The sequence below is a fragment of the Tiliqua scincoides genome, chromosome 2 (genome assembly GCF_035046505.1).
Source record: "Tiliqua scincoides isolate rTilSci1 chromosome 2, rTilSci1.hap2, whole genome shotgun sequence".
Classification (NCBI taxonomy): Eukaryota; Metazoa; Chordata; class Lepidosauria; order Squamata; family Scincidae; genus Tiliqua; species Tiliqua scincoides.
Window position 1 is genome coordinate 184,811,062 of NC_089822.1, and position 24,543 is coordinate 184,835,604.

General features: G+C 42.2%; 1 protein-coding gene across 2 annotated transcripts in view; it reads right to left on the reverse strand.

Moving 5' to 3' along the window:
- PDLIM4 (PDZ and LIM domain 4) overlaps positions 1 to 24,543 on the reverse strand; it is an 87,361-nt gene that overhangs the window by 60,155 nt on the left and 2,663 nt on the right. For both annotated transcript variants that reach the window (XM_066615999.1, XM_066615998.1), the window contains exon 2: positions 8,802 to 8,953. In XM_066615999.1, coding sequence (XP_066472096.1) covers positions 8,802 to 8,953 — 152 coding nt within the window. The remainder of the gene's footprint in view (positions 1 to 8,801; positions 8,954 to 24,543) is intronic.

The following is a 24,543-nucleotide window of genomic DNA, read 5'->3' on the forward strand; positions in this document are numbered from 1 at the left end:
CTGTTAGACCCCAGAAAAAACTAGCACAGGCCAAAAAAGTTCATGTTACCATTTCATATACAGAATTTGCTTTAAGAAGCTCCACATCTCTGTAGGAGTAAAGAGACACAACTATTTTAAAGGTCTGTTGAACACAATACATTTTATTCTATCCAAAGCTATGGAAATAATAGCTAATCATGCTACTGAAATTACAGCACTAGTACTGGTGTCTAATCTAGCCACTTTTCAAGACTTAAATTCTTCTCTTAATAACATGGAAATATTTTGTCACTCTAATTTTTCCTACTGATCTTTCCAATAGGAATGAAAGGACAATGAGAACAGTCTAAAATTTTTTTTTTAAAAACCGTAATTTTCTTATATAGCAGAACTGTACATAATAGGAATAATTCATGAATAAAGGGTAATGGATGGAAAAACAATTGCCAGACGATGAAAGACATTCATTGAGATGTGTCCTTTCTCTTGACATGACCATTAATCACATGCTCATGGCTGGGTATCCTTGGACCCTTATTTGGCAAAGCGTGAGCAGCATCAAATTCCACGAGGATTCACTCAGCAGACAGAAAGAGAAACAAAATCATAAACAACTTCACTATTGCCATCAGCCTTCAAAAGTTTCCCCACTTTCCTCTTAATTCTCAGTAAGTGAGAAATAATGTCAGCACTTTTTTTTAGAAGTCAGGTTTGATTATTTTTTTATTTTCCCCTTTCTATCCAGTGGAAAATAAATGGGGAAAAACAAAGTAGCAGACGTCAAGGACACAAACAGGAAAGCGGTCGCATAATTCACTGATAGGAATGCAATTGTCTGTCTCAAGACTACGGGAACTACTTATTCAAACTATGAAGAATGACCGACCTCCCTGTCCATGCTGTCTGTGCTATCTGTCTCTCTGTGTGCTTTCAGAAAATTAGCTTGAGTACAAACTTAAAGGCTAGGTATGCTGCTAGGGAAAAATCCTAGGGCCCACTAAACCATCCTGTAAGAATGCCAGCTGAGAATTTGACCTATACTACTAGCCTTTTTTAAACAAACATACACACACATCATTCTTCTGAGCTGAAGAAGAAAGGCCAAAGCCATGAAGAGGATGTTCCCATACTTTCAACTTGTCCTTGATATCTCATGTCTAATCAAAACTAAAGGTTTGCCAATTTAAACTTTAAAATATAAGAGACAATGAAGAGCTATAATATCTGTCCTGTGAAGCACCGAAGAGCTGTGAAGTACTTAATTAAGGAATATATATTATGTTCCATTGTGCTATGATATTTAAAGATAAGCTGCAATTCCTAACATAATGATTCTTAAATTCCATATTCACTTTCAACTTATCATACCAAAGATATCTATACCAACCAAACCCAAATCTTATGTTAGACATGCACTGTGGAAGATACGGAATCGTTATAAGAAAAGGTTTTTTTTAAAACAAAATCCCACTCTCAACCTCACCACAAGAAGCACATTTTGGTTTGGGAATAGCACAAAGAGACAAATGGTTATTGTATAAGAACATATTGAAATTTAACCAAGGTCAATGTGTGTTGAAGAATTGATTGCAGAGGGTTTTGACTGCCAATGGTTTATGTATTTACAATTATTAGAAAGATTTAAAACTGATAAAAAATTATATGGCTGTGAAGAGGGAGAGTCAATATTGGAGAAACAACTAAGATCAAATGAGCAAGTGATATCTAAAATATATAAATAGCTTTTGAAATTTGAAACAGAACATGAACAGGTTAAAGAATGCATGGTCCAGTGGGCAAAAAATGTGGGCCATGAACTCTCAATGGACAGATGGGAGAAACTATGGATAAAACAGATAAAATTTACTCTGAATGTTACATTAAGGAAAATATATATAAGATGATTTATCGATGGTATGTGACACCAAGTAAATTAGCCAAAATGTATGAAAATATGTCCAACAGTTGTTGGAAATGTAAGAAACAAGAGGGAACCTTTTACCACATGCGGTGGACGTGTTCAAAAGTAAAAAAATATTGGTACAAATTCATGCGCAGATACAGTTGATCTTCAAAACAAATATACAGTTGAAGCCAGAAGTATTTTTATTAGGTATGACAGATGAATATGTGGAAAGAAAAAATGAAGTTTTATTTTTGTATATGATAAGCGCTGCCAGAATACTTTATGCTCAAAATTGGAAGACTATAAACATACCCTCGATAGAAGAATGGTGGACAAAACTTATGAACTTTGCAGAGATGGACAAACTCACAACTTTACTTAAGGAGAACTCAACAAAAAACTTCTTGAAAAATTGGAACCCAATTATTGATTTTTTGAAACAGAGAGAAAACAATAATTTAATGTATTATGGATTTGAAGATTGGTTTTAAAGGATTAGATAAATAATATAGACTAACATTTGTTAATGTTTAGACTTTATGTATCTATAATATAAGTAGTAGGAATTTTTTGGCTTCGCTTTTGCTACAATACGCTTTTGCTAGTATTGTTTAAGTATTTGTTTATGTATTTTATGTTTATTATAGTTAAATAAAAAAAGAGAGAAGAAAAAAAAGATAAGCTGCAATTCCTCAAGGATCATCCTTGGAGTCACTGAAGGCAAAATGTTCCTTTACGAGTGAGGATGCAGGAGGTTGCCTTCCACTGAATCAAACCATTGGTCTGTTTAGTTTGGTACTGCCAAGGCCAGCTGACAGTGGCTTTCCAAGGATTCAGGCAGGGACCTTTCGCAGCCTTATTTGGAAATACAGTAACAAAGATTGGACCTTGAACCTTCAGCATACAAAGTCTTCTCTGCTTTATTAATTACTCAATAGATTGTGAATGTGTTCATTCAATTCACAAGGTATGCACAGTATTAAACACCAAACACAGTATTAAACACCAAAAATCAATGTCCTTGCAAGTCTTATATCCTTCTGTGGTACTTAAAGTGAGCAATCTTCCTGAATAATTTTTGACAGTACTGTATAACTAAATTGTACCAGTTGCATCAATTTATTCCCAGTATGCAGTACATTATTTTTTCCTCATAAGTAGCAAGCAAATGAATGACTCCCCCCAAATGCCAAATAAATGTTATATAGCAAAGAAAGTTATCAAGGAACTTGAGATTTTCTGAAAGAAAACAAATTTAAGAAATTCTACTCTGACCTTCTATCTCCAAACACCACAATACAGGGATTTCAGGGACATGAACCATGCATATATATATATATATATATATATATATATATATATATATATATATATATATATATATATATATGGGAGGTCCAGATTAATTATCAGAAGGGTAGTTTCCTGGTTAAATTGGTTTCACTCTTCATTTGAGCTGGTCTGAAAGGATGACTCATTTTCAGTGACAAAATAGGCCTGGATCTGGTTTGAGTAGTGACTTCTTTTACTAGCCAGACAGATTTACTTGGAACTCAACAAACTGCTTAAGGCTGAATGAAGAAATATAAAAACCATGTCATCCAGATGTTTAATTTGATCCGTGCTAAAAAGAGAATCAATAAAAGCGTTGCTGTAGCTACTTTGCTTACTGCACAAAATAAACAGCTTGATTTTTCCCACTAGAAAATACAGCTGTTAAATTTTGGAGGCAGATATATTTCAGGTTTATATTGTGAAGTACAGAAATATCTAATTTATAAAGAACTGAATATTCCTAACTACAGCAGTGACCTTATTTATAGGAAAATAGATAAGGTAGCCTTTTACATTTTCAAGTAATATTAGTAGGTTTTGGACAATAGTCAAATCTTAAAGAACAGGAATAGGCTAATACAATATTAAGGAGATGTAGGGCAGAAGCAACATGGAGATATAGCTTCTGACATTTTGGAGCATTACAGAATAAAATATTCGGTATCAAAAATAGAGTCGTGACAAATATTCAACCTCAAATATTTGCAAGATGAAAACTATACTTCCGAGTACTGCAAAAATTTTCCTTTCTATTTTTGCATACTGTTTTTCCTACCTGTTCACAGTCATTATTTCCTCAAGCTGCTGTTTGGCCACCATTTCCAATCTGAACAGAACTTTTTCCTCCTCTGTATATGAAGAATTCCCAAGCAACCAGGGATCATGTAGTCAATGTGATGACATCAAGGAGTCACGGAGCTAAGCAGATTTGGTTGCATAGTAATGTCAAAGAGGGCAAATTAATCAGTACAGCCCGTTACTCCAAGGTTCCAATCTTGCTTTACTCATGCTAGAGTGCACATCTGAATACCCATTTCAGAATGTATTCTCCTGAGATCAATATAATGCAAATCAATAATGCCACAATGATCAACTTGTGGTTCAGATTCTAATGTATATTCTTGCTTTGCCATCCAGTACTACAGTGGTTGCACTGCAGATGACAATAGGACAAAACAGAAAGGGGTGAGCTGATTGCCAGTGATAAATATTGCCATTTTTAGTAGCCTATGTCAGAAAGTAATCAAGCCACAAACACAGAACACTGGGAAAATAAAGGAAGAATACTCACAGACACGAACTGTTTATGAATGCAGTCGGTTTCTTTATTTTTCACAAGAAATAAATTAGTCTTATCCCTAAGCACGTATGCTTATGTAGCATGCAAGATTGCTTGACTTGTCTATAGCTTAATGAAGATACAGGTGTTCCCTTACCCTTAGGAGTACTCCTGTGGCTGCTCTGGCCCCACAGGATACAGTGGTGGCCATTTCAGTGCCGCTGTATCACGCGGCACCAAGGTAGTATAGAATTGGGCTGCCCATTTACACAAAATGGGTATCTCCAGAACTTTACTCCCATAGCCAAGATTCAAACACAAGTCTACTACTGAGGAAGATGCAGGAGTCTGGAATTGCTTAAAAAAGTGTGTACATCTTTCTAAGCAGCACTGGTCAGTATCAAAAACAAGACATGGGTTCAATAGACAATGAAGTGATCCATTTCAGCAGTTTTATCTGCCTTAACTTTGACACCAATTGCATTTCATTTATGGGAACCTGTTTTATAAAAGACCTAGAATACCAGAAAATGAGTAAGTAATTTCAAGATACTAAAAACAATAACTTAGGTTTCAAAATGTTTTCAAGGGCATAAAATCTAAACATCTTCTCAAATGTCTCAAGTATAAACAGTAAATGGTAGCTCTTCGTCTAAGAAAATGCCTTATTAACTTGAAGTGGAAAATCTTATAAACAAATTTGAAGCTATGATAGATAATATTAGACTTATAAGGATAACTCATTTTGGCAGGACTATAAAAATAATTTGTAGTTCACTCCAAACCTTTTGGATATACTCCACCATGGAAGAAAGAAATAAAAACACCATTAACAGAACATGAATACTTTGTCCTACTTTTCTCTCCTTCAAAGAACTAAAACAAAGGCATTGTAAGATTCTTTAACTCAGTGTTTTTCAACCTTGGGTTGGGAATCGAATGGCGTCGTGAAGCCCCAGTTGTAGGGTCACAGCAACATATAGGAATAAAAATGTTTAAAACCACTGGATCATAGCACCCCTAGGAAAAGGGGGAGGCATCTGGTGTACTCCTTCAGGAAACAGGAGATTGTATCCCAGTCCTGCCCAGGTTCTTAGCAATTGTGATAAAATAGCTTTCACTAGTGCCAGGCTTCATGGAAAGTTTTTCTGCCCTCTCTAATAAGAATATTTGGTTACAGTGAACAGTGCTGGTAGGGAATAACACAGCAAGGCGTGGGTGGCAATGGGATGGGGTAGGTGGATAGAGTCCTGGGAGGGGGGTGGGATTGACAGTGAATCCCCAGTATCATACTTTATTTATTGGGGTTGTTGCATGAAAAAGTTTGAAGACAATTGCTTTAATTAGCATTGACATGATTCTTCAATAATAGACATATGGAAATTTTCAGCTCTCAAAAATGTAGTTATTTTGTCACATCATCACAACCAATATTAAACTCTCTTGACTTTAAATTCTATGTTTATAAAATTTTTAGTAAAAAATCCTTTAGAATATGGTGATGTCCATTCCTATATAAATTATTTGCAGTGCATCATCTACTGTATTGCAAGCCCTTCTTTAGTACTATTGTGAAATTATTTTTTTTACATGAGTGAGCCGATCATTAGGAGATACTGAAGTATTACTTGCTTTCCTTGATCCTACACTCATTGCCTGTTTTTAACAAATTTAGGGTGCAAGCTGAATGTGCACTTGGGCCAGTGCAAGTCCCTTGTGCCAGCCCAGGACTGTCGCAAATGTGCCATAAGGCACGTTTGTGCCAACCTGAGGAGGCCAGTGCAAGAATGCACACTGGGCTCTCTGCGCTGACATAGTCCCTGGGCCTGGCAAGTTTCTGCTGGCCTTTCCAGGCCAGTGCAGGAGTCTGAGGGTGTGTGGGGAGGGTGAGAAGGAGACATTTCAGAGCGGGGGGAGGGCAGATGGCAGGCGGTCCTGTGGGCAGGCAATGGGGAAGCGGGGGAAGGGCCAGGATCCAGCACTTATGCTGGATCCTATCCCTGTTCCAGGCTGCCCAGGCAGCTCCGGGCTGCTTGGATTTGCGCCACCTCTTGGGTGGCACAGATCCAAGTAGACCCATTGGGGCTGCTGTGGCTTTACCCGGCGAAAGGGGAATTATTTCCCCTTGCCTTGGACCGAGTCACAGCCAACCCGAAACTTGCACTGGATACAGCGCAGACCCACCAGCCTTCCTGTTCCAGTGCAAGTTAGGATTGGCACAAGTTAGGATTGTGCTGTTAATGTCTGAATGACACTATGAAATGCCACAATATTTACATAGTAAGACACCTGTCTTTTTAAACTTGTTGGGCCTCCTCTACTGTGGTCAAAATCTACTGTGGTCAAAATTTTGTATTTATTATACAAAATGATACAGAAATATAAAGGAGGCCAAATCCCATGACAATGCTTGATATGGAAAAGTTCCTATTCTATTCCTTTGAGGACACAGTCCTAACTTGTTCTGGAGCAGGCTGAGTTGCCTGCACTGTATCCAGTGCAAGGGAGGTGTGGGCTGGAGCACAACTCTGAGTAAGGGGATTTTTGGCCCCTTTCCCCATGCCATGTGCCAGCCACCCCTATGGGGCTACTTGGAACTGTGTCCACAATTTTGCAGGCCAAATTCAAGTGGCTTGTGTAACACTGGTTGGGCCATGGACAGGGAATAGTATCTAGCCTGCACTGCCACAGCTAGTCATACCCCCCTCCCCAATCTACCTCCTAGTTCGCTCTCACTCAGCCCCAAAACACCCCCTCCCAGCTTCCATCCCACAGTCCTGCTGCCCTCTCCCACCTCCTGCGCTAGCTTGCTCCAGCTTGCACAATCTCATCTCCTCTGGGGCTGGATTCAGTTCCAGCACAGTTTGCTCCTGAGTAGTATGTAGTAAAGTAGTATGTATGTAAAGTTGTAGCTTTAGGAGCCAGCACAATTGACTTGCACTGACTCAGGGAAAAGCTAGGATTGCTCTGTTCAATAAAGATGGGCAAAACTCAACAATTTGGCATGCACCTGTTCTTTCTATGTTGACACCTGAGTTGGCATGCCAAATGCTAACCCTCTTATGCAATGATATGCCTATGTTCCTGCCATGCTCAATGTTCTAGCTCAGCGCTCTCCTTTCTTCCACACTTCCTTCCCCCCTCTTACTTTTCCAATCCAAGGAGAAGGAGAAGGAGGAACGGTGAAGGTAAGTGGACAAAGCTGAGTAACCCCCCCACCAATCTGCTGCTTAAGGCAACTGCTTGGTTGGTCTCATGAATGGGCTGGCCCTGTTCCCACATGTGATCCTAGGGCCTGAAACATGTGATCAGGGCCTAGGAGAGGGAGGTAAAGGGTGTAATTTGTACCCGGGCCCAGGGTCAAAAAGGGGGCCCAGGAGCCAAAGGAGGGGGCCCAGAAATTTCCTGGGATCTTACATTTTCCAATCTACTCAGACTTGTTGCCCACACAGGGTCCTGGGGACACTACCACAAACGTGTAGCTGCAGCTACTGGCAAGTCATATTTGTTGGGCTAAGGAATGAATACATGACTCTGTTATAGTGTTATGTGTTACAGTGTCAAATCTGGGAGGAAACCAGCCTGCTACAGTAGGCCTTTGGCTTGTGGATCTGCTTACCAGGAGCTCAGGGACACAGGAGCACAGGTACAGGAGCTCAGGGACACAGCTGGGGGGCTACAACTGCTGCAGAAGCAGGTTTTGATACACACAGGACACTTTTCTGTGTACAATACCTGTATTATTATTATTATTTCCATTCTAGTGTGAGCCTAAATATGATGATGCTAATTTTCTGCATGATTTTCTATATTTAAAAGATTTTAGAGAGACTAAGGAGTGTGTTTGGCTTTCCATATTACTGTATCTAACTGCTGATGCTATATAGACCTGGGCTCCAACAACTCTTCCAGCTGTCTCCACCCTTCCCCCATCCTGTTTTGTCCCTCCTTGCCCCCGTTCTGCTCACCCGTCACCACCCTGCCCCACTCTGTTTCATCCCTCCCCCTTTGCAAAGGGGCCCCAAAGAAACTTTGTACCCCCTGATAAAATTTTTTGTAGAAGCCCTGCATGTGATACTCAGTCTTGATAAGCAGGTGACAAAAACTGCACACTTTCAGACAAAAAAAAATCCCCTCTACATATTGCATTTAGGTACTATAGCACAACATATTTTTAGGTGATGTGCAGCCAAGCACATACACCTGTAGTCCAAACATATGTTCAGCAATTGTTAACATGTAATTTTGTGAATACGTGCAGGTCTAGCATCTCATCATGAAAAGGCAGACGTAACTTACCTGTTCACCGACAGAGTCAGTTGATCCAGACAAGCTTTGATCTTGTTTTGTGCTTCTAGATGTGTCATGTTTTCTGTGCTCTCACCGTTAATTGACAGAATGACATCACCAGGACAAAGGTTAGCAAGTGCAGCTTTACTTCCAGGATTAATCTGCAGCAAAAACAGAAAACAAGGATTAATAAGATGTTTTGACATAAAAATATTTAACAGTGAGAGATTCAGATTTCTTCCTTACAGGACGAGGTGGAGAAAACCACAACTGAGTCAGAGAACTAGACTACTATTGTTCTTTGGAAGGTGAAGAAAGCAATGTAGGTAATACACTGTTTTTAGAGGTTATCCAAGTAAACAATCTTCATCTGGGAAACTGGTGATGCATTTAGAGAGTTCAAAGTGTCTCTTAAACAATTTCCAATTCATAGCGTTGTAAGTACATTAGCTTTTCTCTCTGGTGGCCAGCATTACATATGGTTTTTGATTAAAGCAGCTCAGTGGATTAAGATACCATTTAAATTATTTATTTTCAAATGTTTGCTTTCTGCCTTTCTTGTCACAAGTGACTCAAGTAAGCTAATAATCAAAACCAATAAACAAAATATTGCAGTAAAACCAATTTAAAAAAACATATTGTGGGCAACTTAAATCACACAAAGTCACAAATGAAGTTGTCCTGTCCTGTCCCGTCCCTGCAAATTATCACCAAACCACCATCAACATCCCTGAAAAATGAAATAATCACAATAAAAAAAAACAGATTTGGGCACACAGCCTGAGAGACTGCAGAGCATGGACCAACCAGGTCTCTATAGAGAGTATATTCTACAAAGTCAGTGTGATCCCTGAAAAGGCCCCTCTGCTGGTGGATGCCCACCATAACTCAGAGAGTAAAAGTACTAGGAGTGAGGCTTCATAAAATGGGATTGCACATATGTCACAGACAAGTGGGGACTCCCAAGAGAATGCAGGCTAACCCCCTGAAGTAGCCCTAGTAATTAGTGTGCTCACCCCTTTCCTGCTTCCCACTTCCCCTTTACTGAACAAGAAACCGAATGGGAAAAAGTCTTGGCTGAACGTACCTTCTGCCACCAGCCCTTGATATAAGATCAGCCAGAGGGAAGGCACTTGAGCAATCCCCCACTTTCTAGGAGAATACTAAACTCAAAGGGTTCCGATTAGAATCCTTTGCAGAAGCATCTGCAGAGTGGAGAGACGTGACAATCCACTGAACCTCCCTGTGACCAGGAATCAGGCAGACCAGAGGCTGCAACAGAATAGTGGGGGGCCTGAGTGGGAAGGGGGGCAAAAGCCCCAGGAGACGCACCTGCAGGGGCAGCACTGCCCTGCCCGCTGCAGCACCACCTCCGCCTGCTGCAGAGCCACTGCTGCATCCACCCGCACTCCGGACCCATTCCAGGGGCAGGCGAAGCCCACATTGTGGCTTCTTGGCACTCCAAAAGTCTGCTGAGGCCTCTGGAGCACCTTTAAGTGTACTTCCAGTTTCAGACAGCCTTGCGCAAAGAAAGCTGTACAAGGTTCTGCAGCGAAGCTAAGTATCCCCTGGGGAGATGGTGTGTTGCGGGGGGGGGGTGGAGGAGGCAGTGTGTTGTGGACCTGGGGCAATACAGGGGCCAGGTTCATTACTGCAATAGACCCAGTCTTATTTTAAGTCTAAATAACTTTAGGAGAACTGTTACAATTTAGAAACTAAATAAATCCAAATCCTTTGACTCTAAGCTAGTCCTGGTCAGACTGTAAATGTATCTGGAACTTGGAAATCCCCAGTTTTAATTTCCAAGGTTCACTGTTTTGTAACATGGTTGGGTTTAGTTCCTTAACAGCAAGGGACAAATGAAAAATTATTCCTACAATTAAAAGAAGCAGTCACATTATAGTAACTATGTTAATAGCTTCCTGCAGAGGTGTTATCTTACACAACAGGTTTCCTAAGCTTTAGTTCAAATTATGTGTCACTCTCCAATCATGCATGAAATATCACGCTCTTTGTTAAATCTCCCTAGCGTTTTTTCCTACTGTTTTTGTATGGATGCCAAAACTGCAAAGCTTGTAACTCCCATTTCAGAAAATGACACATCCTGGTAACATCTGTAGTTTGACTTAAAAAAACAACAACAACTAATCATTCCGGTTCTACTCTACAAAATGAAACAAAGTTTTCATTGTAATCATACAATGTTACATATGTATCAGTACAAACAGATTTGCACTACAAGATTAATCCACAATTATGTAATATAAGCAGATCAATGGTCAATACCCAGTTCTCTCCAACTGTCCAGTGCTGATGCAGCCATGCTAACAGGGTATGTGTTGCATCCTGCAATGGGTGGGGGATCACAGAGGCCTCCTCAACATACAGGAACATAAGAACAGCCCCACTGGATCAGGCCATAGGCCCATCTAGTCCAGCTTCCTGTATCTCACAGCGGCCCACCAAATGCCCCAGGGACCACACCAGATAACAAGAGACCTGCATCCTGGTGCCCTCCCTTGCACTGGCATTCTGACATAACCCATTTCTAAAATCAGGAGGTTGCATATATGCATCATGGCGTGTAACCCATAATGGATTTTTCCTCCAGAAACTTGTCCAATTCCCTTTTAAAGGCATCTAGGCCAGATGCCGTCACCGCATCCTGCAGCAAGGAGTTCCACAGACCCAGGACCTAGGAGAGGGGGGTAAAGGGGGCAATTTGTACCTGGGCCCAGGGTAGAAAGAGAGGCCCAGGAGTCAAAGGAGGGGCCCAGAAATTTCCTGGGATCTGACATTTTCCTATCTACTCAGAGTTGTTGCTTGTACGGGATGCTGGGGACACTACTGATGCCACATGAGTGGGTAGACTCATGTCCGCTCCAAAGTCTTTTCCAGCTGTCTCTACCCTCCCTCACCCTGCTTCGCCCCTCCCTGCCCCTATTCTGCTAAACCATCACCACCCTCCCCTGCTCTGTTTCACCCCTCCCCATTTGCAAAGGGGCCCAAAAGAAATTTTGTACACCCTGATAAAATTCCTCTCCGAGGCCCTGCACAGACCAACCACACACTGAGTAAAGAAATACTTTCTTTTGTCTGTCCTCCCAACACTCAATTTAGGTGGATGTCCCCGGTTCTGGTGTTATGTGAGTGTGTAAAGAGCATCTCTCTATCCACTTTATCCTTCCTATGCATAATTTTGTATGTCTCAGTCATGTACCCCCTCACACGTCTCTTTTCTAGGCTGAAGAGGCCCAAACGCCGTAGCCTTTCCTCATAAGGAAGGTGCCCCAACCCAGTAATCATCTTAGTCGCTCTCTTTTGCACCTTTTCCATTTCCACTATATCTTTTTTGAGATGTGGTGACCAGAACTGGACACAATACTCCAGGTGTGGCCTTACCATCGATTTGTACAACGGCATTATAATATTAGCCGTTTTGTTCTCAGTACCTTTTCTAATGATCCCAAGCATAGAATTGGCCTTCTTTACTGCCGCCACACATTGGATCAACACTTTCATCAACTTTTCTACCACCACCCCAAGATCTCTCTCCTGATCTGTCACAGACAGCTCAGAACCCATTAGTCTATATGTGAAGTTTTGATTTTTTGCCCCAATGTGCATGACTTTACACTTACTTACATTGAAACGCATCTGCCACTTTGCTGCCCACTCTGCCAGGCTGGAAAGATCCTTCTAGAGCTCCTCACAATCACTCCTGGTCTTCACCACTTGGAAAAGTTTGGTGTCATCTGCAAACTTAGCCACCTCACTGCTCAACCCTGTCTCCAGGTCATTTATGAAGAGGTTGAAGAGCACTGGTCCCAGGACAGATCTGTGGGGCACACCGCTTTTCACCTCTCTCCTTTGTGAAAATTGCCCATTGACACCCACTCTCGGTTTCCTGGTCTTCAACCAGGTCTCAATCCAGGAGAGGACCTGCCCTGACTATGGAATTTTTTCAGTAGCCTTTGGTGAGGGACCATGTCAAATGCCTTCTGAAAGTCCAGATATATAATGTCTATGGGTTCTCTCACATCCACTTGCCTGTTGACCTTTTCAAAGAATTCTAAAAGGTTTGTGAGGCAAGACTTACCCTTACAGAAGCAATGCTGATTCTCCCTCAGCAAGGCTTTTTCGTCTATGTGCTTTGAGATTCTATCTTTGATGAACAAAGATGGTGTGATGGGGCAAGATGGGGCAATGTGAACAAACCGTCTCACTACATTGGAAGGGTAACAGTGTGCCAGGAGTGAGATATGCTTATGCACATCCCTGATCAGGTGGGTGGCCATCTCACTGACAGCATTGTACTGTCCTCATCAAATTTGCAGATGACATCAAACTGGGAGGGTAGTTAATACCCCACCTCTCATCTAGCAGAGTTCTTCTCATATTCATGTTCACTATGAACTGGAGATCTAACAACACCCCTTCAACATTGCTTCTTCTATGACTTCTTCTTCTTAATACATTATTAAGGAAACAAAACATTGTCAGCTATCAAAGGGAAGGTGGTCTGGGAGCCACATACTATTTGGGCTACAAGCCACACTTTCTGGGTACTGGTCTGAGCTGCTTATAAAACGACATTTTCTTTGGCTGGCTTTCTTTTTCTCTAATAAAAGAAAAACACTGTAAGAGCTCCATAAGTGTATATTGAGCAACTCTTTCATTCAGATATTAAATGACTGTATTTCTTAACAAAATTATAGTTTTGTCAGGAAACTTAATCATTCAGTTTAACATCTCATTCCATTTCTTTGCATTAAATCTCTTTTAGGCCAGTTTCTTTCAAAGCTCAGATGGGGGTGGGGAGAAAAAGGATTTACAGGAAAATTCCACATGCACACGGCTAAGTTTTAAAGAGCTGAATCTTTTTTTTTTTTTAAAACAACCATCTAAAAGAAAATTAAATGGGGAATCTTTTCTATATAAAGGTTTTTGTAAAGTTCAGAACTGCCCTGAAATGAAACTAGTACACTGAGTCCTCTTTATTCATGGATTTGGAACTCACAGATTTGATCTACTGCAGATTCCAAACCTGTATCTGAGGACCCACAGAAGACCTGCCAGCCGCAACTAGAGGTCGCATCTGGAGGTCTTCGGAGTCACAGGGAGGCCAAGTGCGACCTCCTTGTGCCTCAGAAAATAGGTCAGATCGGATATTTCATTATTCAGTTTTTGAATGTGAACAGAAGCCCTGCAGCTGCCGAAGACCTACCTGTATGTAAATAATACTCAATTGGAGTATGTTGTCATATTAACACATGCAGATTGTTTTAACAAAATCCAACAACTGGACTGTATTAAAAAAACAATGCAGAGGAGCTTATAATATTAAGGGCGCAATCCTGCCCTTCACGTGGGCTGACACAAGTCCCTTGCGCCAGCCTGAAAGTCGCAAAAGTGAACATTCCGGGGAGATGGGCTGCTGCACGGACTTGCACCGGCCACCCCGCACCGATGCAGGCCCAGGAGGACAGGTGAGTTGCATCCGCCAAGTTCAGCCGACTCAGAGGTCTGGGGGAAGCATGGAGAGGGCAGGGAGGAGGTGGGAGAGAGGCATTTCAGGGCGGGGGGGAGGGGAGGGCAGGCGGTGGGCGTTCCTGGAGGAGGGTGGGTGGGGAGTGGGGCCAGGATCCAGTGGTTATGCCGGATCCTGACCCCATTCCCGGGCATCACAGTGTGGTTCCCGGCTGCTCGGATCTGCACCACCTCATCAGGTGCTGCAGATCCGAATATAACCATTGGGCCACTGCAGCATGACACAGGATAAGGGGAAAAGCTTCCCCTTGCCTCAGGCTGCACTGTCTTTGCCCCAAACCTGCGCTGGATGCAGTGCAGGACTGCTGGCATGCCTACTTCCAGTACAAGTTAGGATTGCGCCCTAAGAATAATAATCAATAATAAAATTGTAAACATTACTGACTGTTAATGATCCCAGCCATTTAGCATCACCACAGGTTGTTTCAGGAAAGATTAGACCAGATGCTTTGGGAATCTGCAAGTTTAGCTCCCTTAGGAAAAAATGGGAACACACTTCAAAGTCCTCAGGGGAAAAAAACACCATCTTAAGATGACCCTTCTAACACAACACTGCATAAAATGACTCAAGCCAGGATACCCTTCTTTTAGAAGCCTTTGTTCAGTGTTTTGTCTAGACTAGAAAGTGGTCTTAGCTTGGAAGCTACCTATTGTTTTCTGCAAAGAACTGTGTAAAGCAGCAGTGCATGTAACAGACAATAGTAGCCTCATTTCTGTTTTTATCATGGGATCATAAAGCTGAAAAAAGATGCCTGGCATAATCCAATCCAACCTTTTGTTTTTGGTCTCTTGTACAATGTCTACAGTTAGGCAGACATCAGCGAATAAAATAGTGATCTGAAGAGTTAAAGCACATGTGTTTTGTAGCCTGAGCTACAAAAAGGTCTGCTGTAGCATCCTCATTATTTTCTGAAATGGAAGCAGGACATTATTTATAGAACTCACAGAATGATCCCACCCTGACAGGGATTACATAGGCATGGAATCTTACAACATAATGAAACCCAGAAACACTATCAGAACATCTGTTTGGTGAAATACTCTGATGTAAAATACTTCAGAGGTACTCTGAACATCTGTAAGATGAAGCAATTTTTGCCCTGTTTTCCAGATTCTGTATGACAAGACTCAATGAGAATTGCTAAGAACCAAGTCCAACCCTTTATCTGCACAGCACTGCCGGCAAGTTCCATCTCTTGGTCATGCCACTGTGCATGAAAGAGACAGAACCCATGAAGTGCATTAATATAAATGATTTATTAATAAATGGGTACCATCACAAAGGGCTATAAAAACATTCAGGAGATAACTACAATAATAACATTTAGTTTCAGAGCTAAAATTATCCCATGTCTCTTAGTTTCACTATTAAAAATCAGAACAATGATGTAGTGCAGTGGTTCCCAAACTGGTGGGTCATGACTCACCAGTTGGTTTAACGCTTCCCCCGTCCCTTTAAGGGGTGGGGGAAGGGGGGAGAGGCAGCGAGAGACAGTGCTTTACTCCCTCAGTAAGTTCTTGCAGGGAAGGGGCTAGGGCAGCGACGATCCCCAGGATCATGTTGCTAAGAGGGGCAGGGGGGGTGCTTTGCACTCACTTCAAGAAGGTAGGGCTGCAGCAGGTGCGGGGAGCCCTGCACAGTGCTCCGTGAAGCTTGGAACGTTCACTAAAAGCGGGTACAAAGCACTTCCATTTTGTAGGAGGTGCTTTATGCCCGCTTTTAATGAACATTCCAAACCTTGGGGAGCGCTGTGCAGGGCTGTGCAGAGCTCCCCACACCTCCTGCAGCCCTGCCTACATAACGCGAGTGCAAAGCACCCCCCCTCCCCCTAGCCCCTAGTCCTAGCCCGTTCCCTACAAGAACATACTGAAGGAGTAAAGCTCCCTTAAAGTTTGAGAACCTCTGATGTAGTGTATAGTGTTTGTGGGCATTATGGGGTAAGGAAACCTTCAGTGCAAACTTGTGTATGTCTACTCAGAAATAAATCCCACTGCATTCATTGAAACTTACTCCCAGGTAAGTGTGTACAGGATTATAGACAGACCTCAGATACTTAAAAAAAAACAGAAAAATAAAAGTATTTTTAAAAGAAACAGTTTTTAAGTTTAATATACATCTCACATGTACCCATTTCACCTCTGGAAAGTGTAAATATAAACTAAGAAAAATTAAGGCCTTGATTCTAAGATTCACAGCAATACCACAGCAGTAGGAATTATTACCACTGAGAAACACACACACACACACACACAAAAAACAGAAAGTCCCCAGGCATTTTCTCCCACCAAGAAGGTTGCAATGGTTGGAATGGAACAACAACAACAATGTAGATTGACATAGAGGGACCTGTAAATGCTGCAGAGAAAAATGGCAGAAGAAATCCAAATACAGCCACAGTCCCTATCATGTAATAAATGCCACAGCAGTTGTGGACCTCCCACTGTGTTCTATGGGGCAAATGACCCAGGCGCTGGGACCCTGAGGAAGCCTCTCTTGAGGCTCCTGGTGGGGTCAGAAACTGTGTTTTCAGTTTCCTGGAAGCATAGTTTATAGCTTTGGAGAACCTCAGAGATGCTTCCCTGACACAGCTTTGAGTCTGAGTCATGCAAGGCTCCATGAGCCTCAGGTGAATGGGGGGGGGGGCCTCAAATATGCACAGGCATCAGCCTGTGGGGGGGGCACCATCACGGACCTTTATTTATTTTATTTTTTATTTTTCACATTTTTATACCACCCTTCCTCCAAAGAGCTCAGGGCGGTTTACACAGCTGCCCCTCCCCTCTTTGTTGTCCTCACAACAACCCTGTGAGGTAGGTGAGGCTGAGAGAAAGTGACTGGCCCAAGGTCACCCAGGAAGCATTGTGGCTGAGGGGGGTATTGAACCTGGATCGTCCAGGTCTAAGTTCACCTCCCAAACCACTACACCACCCTGGCTCTCACCACCACCCTGGCTCACCACCCTGGCTCACCCTGGCTCTCACCACCTTTGCCCTGAGGTGCAGAGTTGGGGAGGTCCGCCACTATGCCACGGTCACTATCATGTAATAAATGCCACAGTCCCTACTACAGGTGCTCCCTGCTCATTTGACAGGTTAGGGACCAGAGCCGTGGTAAAAGTATAAACCATTTGAAAGTGAAACCCAGTCTTTTTTTAGTTTACAAATGTTGCTTCCAATGTTTTTTAGCTAGCAAATTGCACATGCCTTTTTTATCTCGCAAATTCTTGCCATCACACAAAGATTTCTGCAAATGGACTCTCATTAACGCCTGTGGGAATGGGAATAGACCCAGAGCTAAAGTTGGCATGCACGTTCTCTTTCACACACACACACACACCAAAACAGTTTAAATCACCATGTCGTATGCAAATGAACATGAGGGATGGCAATGTTATTCTTTAGACCAGCAGAGAGAGGTTGAAAGAGCAGCACATGCATTGAATGAATGAATGAATGAATGAATGACTTCTGGGCATAATTGAAATGTGCAGGAAGAGCAGGAAGTCAAAAAACAAACCATCAGAAAGCAGGGGATGAATGTATGTGAAAGCCACAGTCCCTATCTTGTGATATATGAGACAGAACAGCAGAAGCTGTCAGAGGAACAAGCTGTCTGGCTCAGTAAGAAGTTCTACAAATATATTGATCACTTCATGACTCAAGACCAAATAAGTTTTTTTCTTTTCTAACTGGCCCTCTCTTGCACACATGCAATATTTTAGTCTCTACCTTTTCAGATTTTATTATCTGCTTTCCATAGCAACTACATTGTCTCAATCTACAGATCTATACAATCTATGCTTGGTTGTCAGTTTCTAACTGTTAACTTAAAACAAATTCCCTTGAAATCTACCTTTGCTTTTTTGCCAAGTACGGAACAGAGACTTGGGGAAATCAGTTAACTGGCCAAAAAATTATGAGGATGGTTATTATATTATCTCTGTGATGGTCTCTTATCTCTAGAAAATGCTTGAGTGGGGGGGGGGGATTGGCCAATGAGTGACAAGTAGAAATCACAATTACAAATGTGCTTGCTCAGTTCATGAATGGGGGGGGGGGGTTCGGATATTTTAAATTGGTCTTGTACGCCCATCATCTCTCAAACCTGCTGAAAACTGCCACCCACGATTTCTCTTCCAGCAGGAATCTGGGAAAGCAGAATCAATGACTGTCTTTGTGAGAGCGGCCTCCAGCTGCTGATGTGCAGAGTGCTCAGCTCTGTCCCCAGGAGACTGACACATTTTCTTCACAACAGAAAACCATCCTCTCTAAAGAGTGCGAGAGCCTGCTGCTAGCATGCATGATCCTAGCTGTGAAAGCTGTTGCAGGCCAAGAAGATCTGCATTATCTCATGAGTGAAGACAAGGGAAGGCAAAACATCACTGTGAATGGCTTATGCATCCTTGTCACCCACTAAGAGAGAAATTAGACATTACAGGAACCACCTGGCTACTGTCAAAAGCAGCAGCCCTTATTCCTCTTTCACTTCCAGCACAAATGTGAGGTAATGTCACCACCCTTAATACTCCCCAACCCCTGAAACTGGCAGCCAGGTGAGAAGGAGAAACTTTCAGCCCAGGGACATCATATCACACATTCTGTAGTAGTAAACATTATGGGAAAAGACATGGTCTGTTTGAATTAGGCACCTAGCTTCCCAAAGGTCTAGTACCCCCTTATAAGTTAAAATGTCATGAATGCACTCATCCAATAAATAAATAAATAAATAAATAAATAAATAAATAAAGAAAGAAAGAAAGAAAGAAAGAAAGTGTACTTGCCTCACTCATTAATTATGCCGATTTTGTGCTTTACTTCTGAAAAATGCAAACGTTCACCTTAACTCATGAAATAGGAACATTTCTACAGCACCTCTCAATGTAGCCCCTCAAGTTTCTCCAACGATGTGTATATTTTACTATGTTACCATCAGTAACATAGTAAAGGTGTTAAAGTAAATCTCAGTAAAGGTGCTAAAGTAAAGGTGTTAAAGTAAATCTCAGTGAGATTTCCACAGTTAAGGTTTGTGGAGTTAGCTCTTTGATTCCTCCAAGACCTTGTGTATATCAAAGAGGTAGTATGGCAATGATCCTCTTGAAATGACTCTTCTGTTTTGTATCTTTTAAATAACTGTAAGCATAAGGGTTTAATTGATATGATTTGTTTAACTACTGTAAACCAATTAGTTTAATAACTGATTACTACAACAGACTATAAAATTTAGCATAAGTACAATTATGTCATTATGAACTAAGGCTGTTATGAACTAGGAACCTAATCCTATTCCTATTTGCTGCAGAGACAGTATTTGGGGCCTATCATGCTTTCTGTTTAAGATGTTTCGAGTTAAAATAGTCAGCATGAAATATGGATGAAGTCTTTTAAGGTTTTTGGTTGAAAGTAAGCACCCTGAGTTTGCCTATCTTTCCAGAATAGCTTTGAACACCTGCATCTGGAGAACAATAGTTCAAACTTTGTTTTACAAATGCTGATGTCATTAGACTAACATTGTAAAAGCGCTGTAAATCCCCTCCATTAGTTGGAATTTTTTTTTTTTGTCCAGACTGGCAAGGACTGAAAATGTTTAGGGTGTGTGAGGTTTATTTTGTTAAGCTCCCACCAAGGTCAGACCTTTAATGAATGGAACAACGTGAATCATCCCTTCCACCTGATTTCCTATCCTGGATTAACAGTGTGATTTATTAATTAAAGCAATTCATTTTTTGCAATAAGACTATTCTAGTAGTGGGGTAAAAGCACTGTTAAGTGCGTAAATTAGGGGCAGTTTAAATGTTCAAAAGCAAGGAAATTTGAAACTGAGCCATTCCTGCCTTCAGAGATCAGCACTGTAATCTTGCTGCAGTGAAACAAAAGTAGTAGAAGAGAACTATGATTTCTACAGCAAATCTACAAGAAAGCATTTGTTCACTGGGCATCAACTGCTATTACCAAGGGTAGATTAAATGATAACAGCTAATACAGCCACATCTTCTTCGGTCTGAAGATGATCTTAATCTGTGTCATGTAATAATGCTGTACACATATATTGTATGCCATTACAGACAGAGAGGGTACAGTTCTTCACCTGTCAGCAGTGACAGCACATGCACCCACACTGTTGGAATCCCCCCAATACTGCCACTGTGTGCACCTATACCCCCCATGGATGAAAGGAAGGGCAGGTGAGCGAGTGCATGCACATAGGAACCAAGCATGCAGCGCTCCTGTTAACTGTAAACAGAAGTGGTCCTGTTAACTGTAAACAGAAGTGGCATGGAACAAGGAGGCTACACACTGCACTCCTAAGTGAAGTGAAGGGGAGCAAACTCCAAATCACCTCCCTCTATCCAGTAGGTGTTGCATTCCAGGTGATCTGGAGCTATGGCAGCTTCCCCCTTCTTCTTCCAGCAGCACTGTTAATGGGGGGAGGGATGGTAACACAGTGGGAAGGAGGGTGGATGAGGCATGGGAAAGGGGGCAGCGATGCACACCAATTCCAAACCCCAGGTTTGATCAGCCTTCCTGGATCAACATGGACTTGCACCAGCAATTGAGCTTGCACAGGTTCAAGTTGACCCATAGCAGCTGCTGGGGCTTACCCCAGGACAAGGGGACAAATGCCCCCTTATGCCAAGGAGACTTCCAGCAGTCAAAAATCCCCTACGTTAGCAACCGCCCCAGAGGTAGTGCACTGGTACTACTGCATCACTGCATGGAGGTTTAAATAGAAATTGGGCACTTTGAAGGTGTTCACACAGCTGTCCACATCATTGGACCCCCCCCCCCCAAAACAGTGTTGCATTTGACCTCTTGTTTTATTAGTATTGTGAATTTTTCCAAATTTTGTGAGTGTGAGTGAGTGAGGGCGCACAGTGTTGGAAACATTGGTATATAGACAGAAACATTTTGATTTTTCTCTTCTTGTTTGAAAAGGATACATAATAGTATTATATTCTTAATAATAATAATAACCAAAACCAGAACAATTATAAGCAATCCTTACACAAAAGCAAGTAAATCATACACTGAACACTTATTCTGGCCAAGGTTTGCAAACCTAGAGAAAGCAAATTGAAATATGATTACAGTAAAATATTTTGCCTCCTCACTTCCATACCACTGAATCAGAAAGTAATTACCCTTGGAAGCTAAATAGTCATGAAAAGTCAGCTACTGAGACTCATTTCAGAGGGCAATATTCCTGAGGCATCCAGCAAATAATAAAAAGAGTTTAGCACCCAAACTAAACATTTTTCAACCTTCACAACATGACAGTTACTTAATCATCTCTGAAAGATTAATAGCCCAGTTCTATCCAGGACTTCCATTGACGGAACTTGCTTTCCATCTACAGAAGGCACAGGTTGCTGGTGCTTCAGTGGCAGCAAAGGCAGCAGAACAAGGCAGCCAATACAAATGGTTGGTGTTCATGCATTCGTGCCACCATAGTGCCCAGTCACCGCCAATGTGGCTAGGTTGGCAGTGGGGGTGGGCCATGCACAGGGAGAGATTGGGGGTGGAAGGGGAGGGTTGGGGTGGGAATTGGGGTTGGCCAGGGAAGGGATGGGGATGGCAGCAGTGCCATTAATATCCTATGCTCTCTTCTTGGCCTTGACATGCCCTCTAGGGGCCACTCAGATTTGCACCAGCCAAAGAACTGGCGTAGATCCAAGTAGGCCTGTTGGGGACCATGTTGTAGCAGAGTAGGTAAACAAAACATTCTTTTATTTTCCTCTCTGTCAAGGTACCTGGTCAGTTCATAGCCTACAACAGAGTCTGCACTGGCACCGCTACGTGCTATGGGCCAAAAGAGGATAGGACTGGGCCATATGACTGCAATCTTATTCACACTTGTCTGTGTGTTAGCATTACTGAATGCTACACATTCTATTCAAAAATATACCTTATTGAGTTCGGTGATAGCACAATCCTCACCGACCTGTGCACCAGTATAGCACATGCTGCTTGCAATTGCAAAATTGCTGTAAAACACTTTCCAGTGACATAGCAGTTCTTAGTGTTGGTGCAAAGACCAACACTAGCCTGCGTGCACCAGCAGAAGGAACTGTGCACGCCAGAGAAGGTAAGTTCCATGCTGAACAGTGCATAACTGCTGGGTCCCAGCCCCACCTCCCGCTCCCCACCTGCCTGCCCCCAGGGTCGCCCACCACCCACCCTCCCTCCCCCGGAGCACCTCCCCGCCCACCCCAGAGCCACCCCAAATAAACACAAAATATGTTGACACCCAGAGGTCAATTACTTTCTCTTTGGGCATATCTATGATGTGCTTGTTTGAGAGATATCTGTATTATTTTATTCACTCCTCATCAGTGCCTTGTCACATGGTCCTTACTTGCTACTACAGTATTCAGTTTTTATATTATGAAAGGCCACTCCCCAAAAAACAGAATGTAAAAAAGGTTCCCCAAGTTAAGAAAAATAGATAAAACTTAGCAGCCTAATATTTTAGAATTCAAAATTATAAATACTGTATAATGATTTTTTAATATTCTTTATTATTTTCTTTAAGGATTTCTGCATTCACTGTGCATGCAAAAACACCTTTTAACAGCTGTTTCTCCTCACAATGTCTGTGACAGCTTTATGAACCCTTATATATAACCAAGACAAATGGCAGCAAAGGTAATATAAGCAACGCAAGTAATTTCACAAAAACAAAAAAAAGATTCAGAGCAAAATCCTATTACTATCTACTCAAATGTAAGTTCCATTGAGTTAAAAGAGACTGACAGCCCAATCCTGAGCTGCCCGGCACACAAAGGACCAGTGGCGCCAAAATAGCTACTGCTGAATCCTATAGGCTTTGGGCAGCCAACTGGTGGAAGGGGACATTCATCCCCTTACCATGGGGGAAGACCCAAGTCCTGCAATGGGACTACTCAAGTCTGCTCTGGCTATTTTGCTGGTGCAAAGTGGAGAGAGCTCGGGTTGGGCCAGGAGGCCTGACGCGGGGTTCTGGATCTGGTAGAACAGAATTCTGCTCCCTCCCCCCCGCCCCAAATGCCTCCCCTGCCCACCTCTCCATCACCCAGAGCTTGTCCCTTGCTCTAAGCACAATACAGCAGGCCTCCGGTTACTGGCACTGAGCCAGTGCAAGCATTGAGTGGGCATTGGGTATCGAAGTTGTGCCTTATGGCATGTTTGCAACATTCTGCACTAGTGAAGGGCCAGTGCTGAAACTTCAGGATTGGGCCTTAAGAGCCCAATCCAAAGCGCCGTTTAGGCTGGTGCAAGTCCCCTGCACTGCTCGGAAGTTTTGTGAAAGCGCAATAAAGAAAAAAAGAAGTGACATTTTTACAATTTCAGGAAATTTCAACACAACACACACATAAATGTTAAAATGTCATAAAAAGAGTAAACAAACTAAAAAACTCATTAAAAGCCCTGTGAGATTTTAAAAAACCCAGCAGCAAACAGTAAAATGATGATAAAGCTGCCCACTATTGCCAGTCACTAGTCTCCTAAAACCAACATGCTTTTCTTCTTCTTCTGCTGCTGCTTCTTCCACTCTTATAGTCTTATGATAGAGTCACTTGTTAAAGAATCACAAGTGCACGTGCACCTATTACTACATCTAAAGGACTTGGATATAAGTAACTGTGTGCTATACATTGCACATTTTTCATTCATACAAAAAAAAAGGGGGTGGGGAAATGCCATTTTCATTGCAAGGAAATCCAGGAATCCCATACCTTGAAAAACATTCTTGTTACCAGTTTTGCACGAATGCTGCAGGGGTAAGGGCTCCAAAACACAACACCAGACTCCCAAAGGGATTTGGAACAGTGATCACTCAAGACCATTGCGCCAATGTCACTAAAGTGGCACCTTGTGCTAGGCAAATGGCACACAGTGGGAGCAGGTCTTTTGCTATCATATGTCAAGCGCACCAGATTGGGGTCCCAGACGTTTTGATTGTCAAAATGCTTTCGTATGGCCATGAAGGTGAGAGGAAAATTAAAGTGGGCAAATTACTACCCCACCCACGCTAATTTTCATCACATGACAGGTTTTTTCCCCCTGATATCCTCTAGAAATAAAGCATTGTGGCCAGCAGGCAGATTGTGTAGTGGGACCCAAAGGCTGTAAAGTAAGATTGCAATGCTATCCAGAATAACCTGGGAGTAAGTCCTGGGAATGAGGCTGCATTACTATCCACACTTTCCTGAGAGTAAGCCAC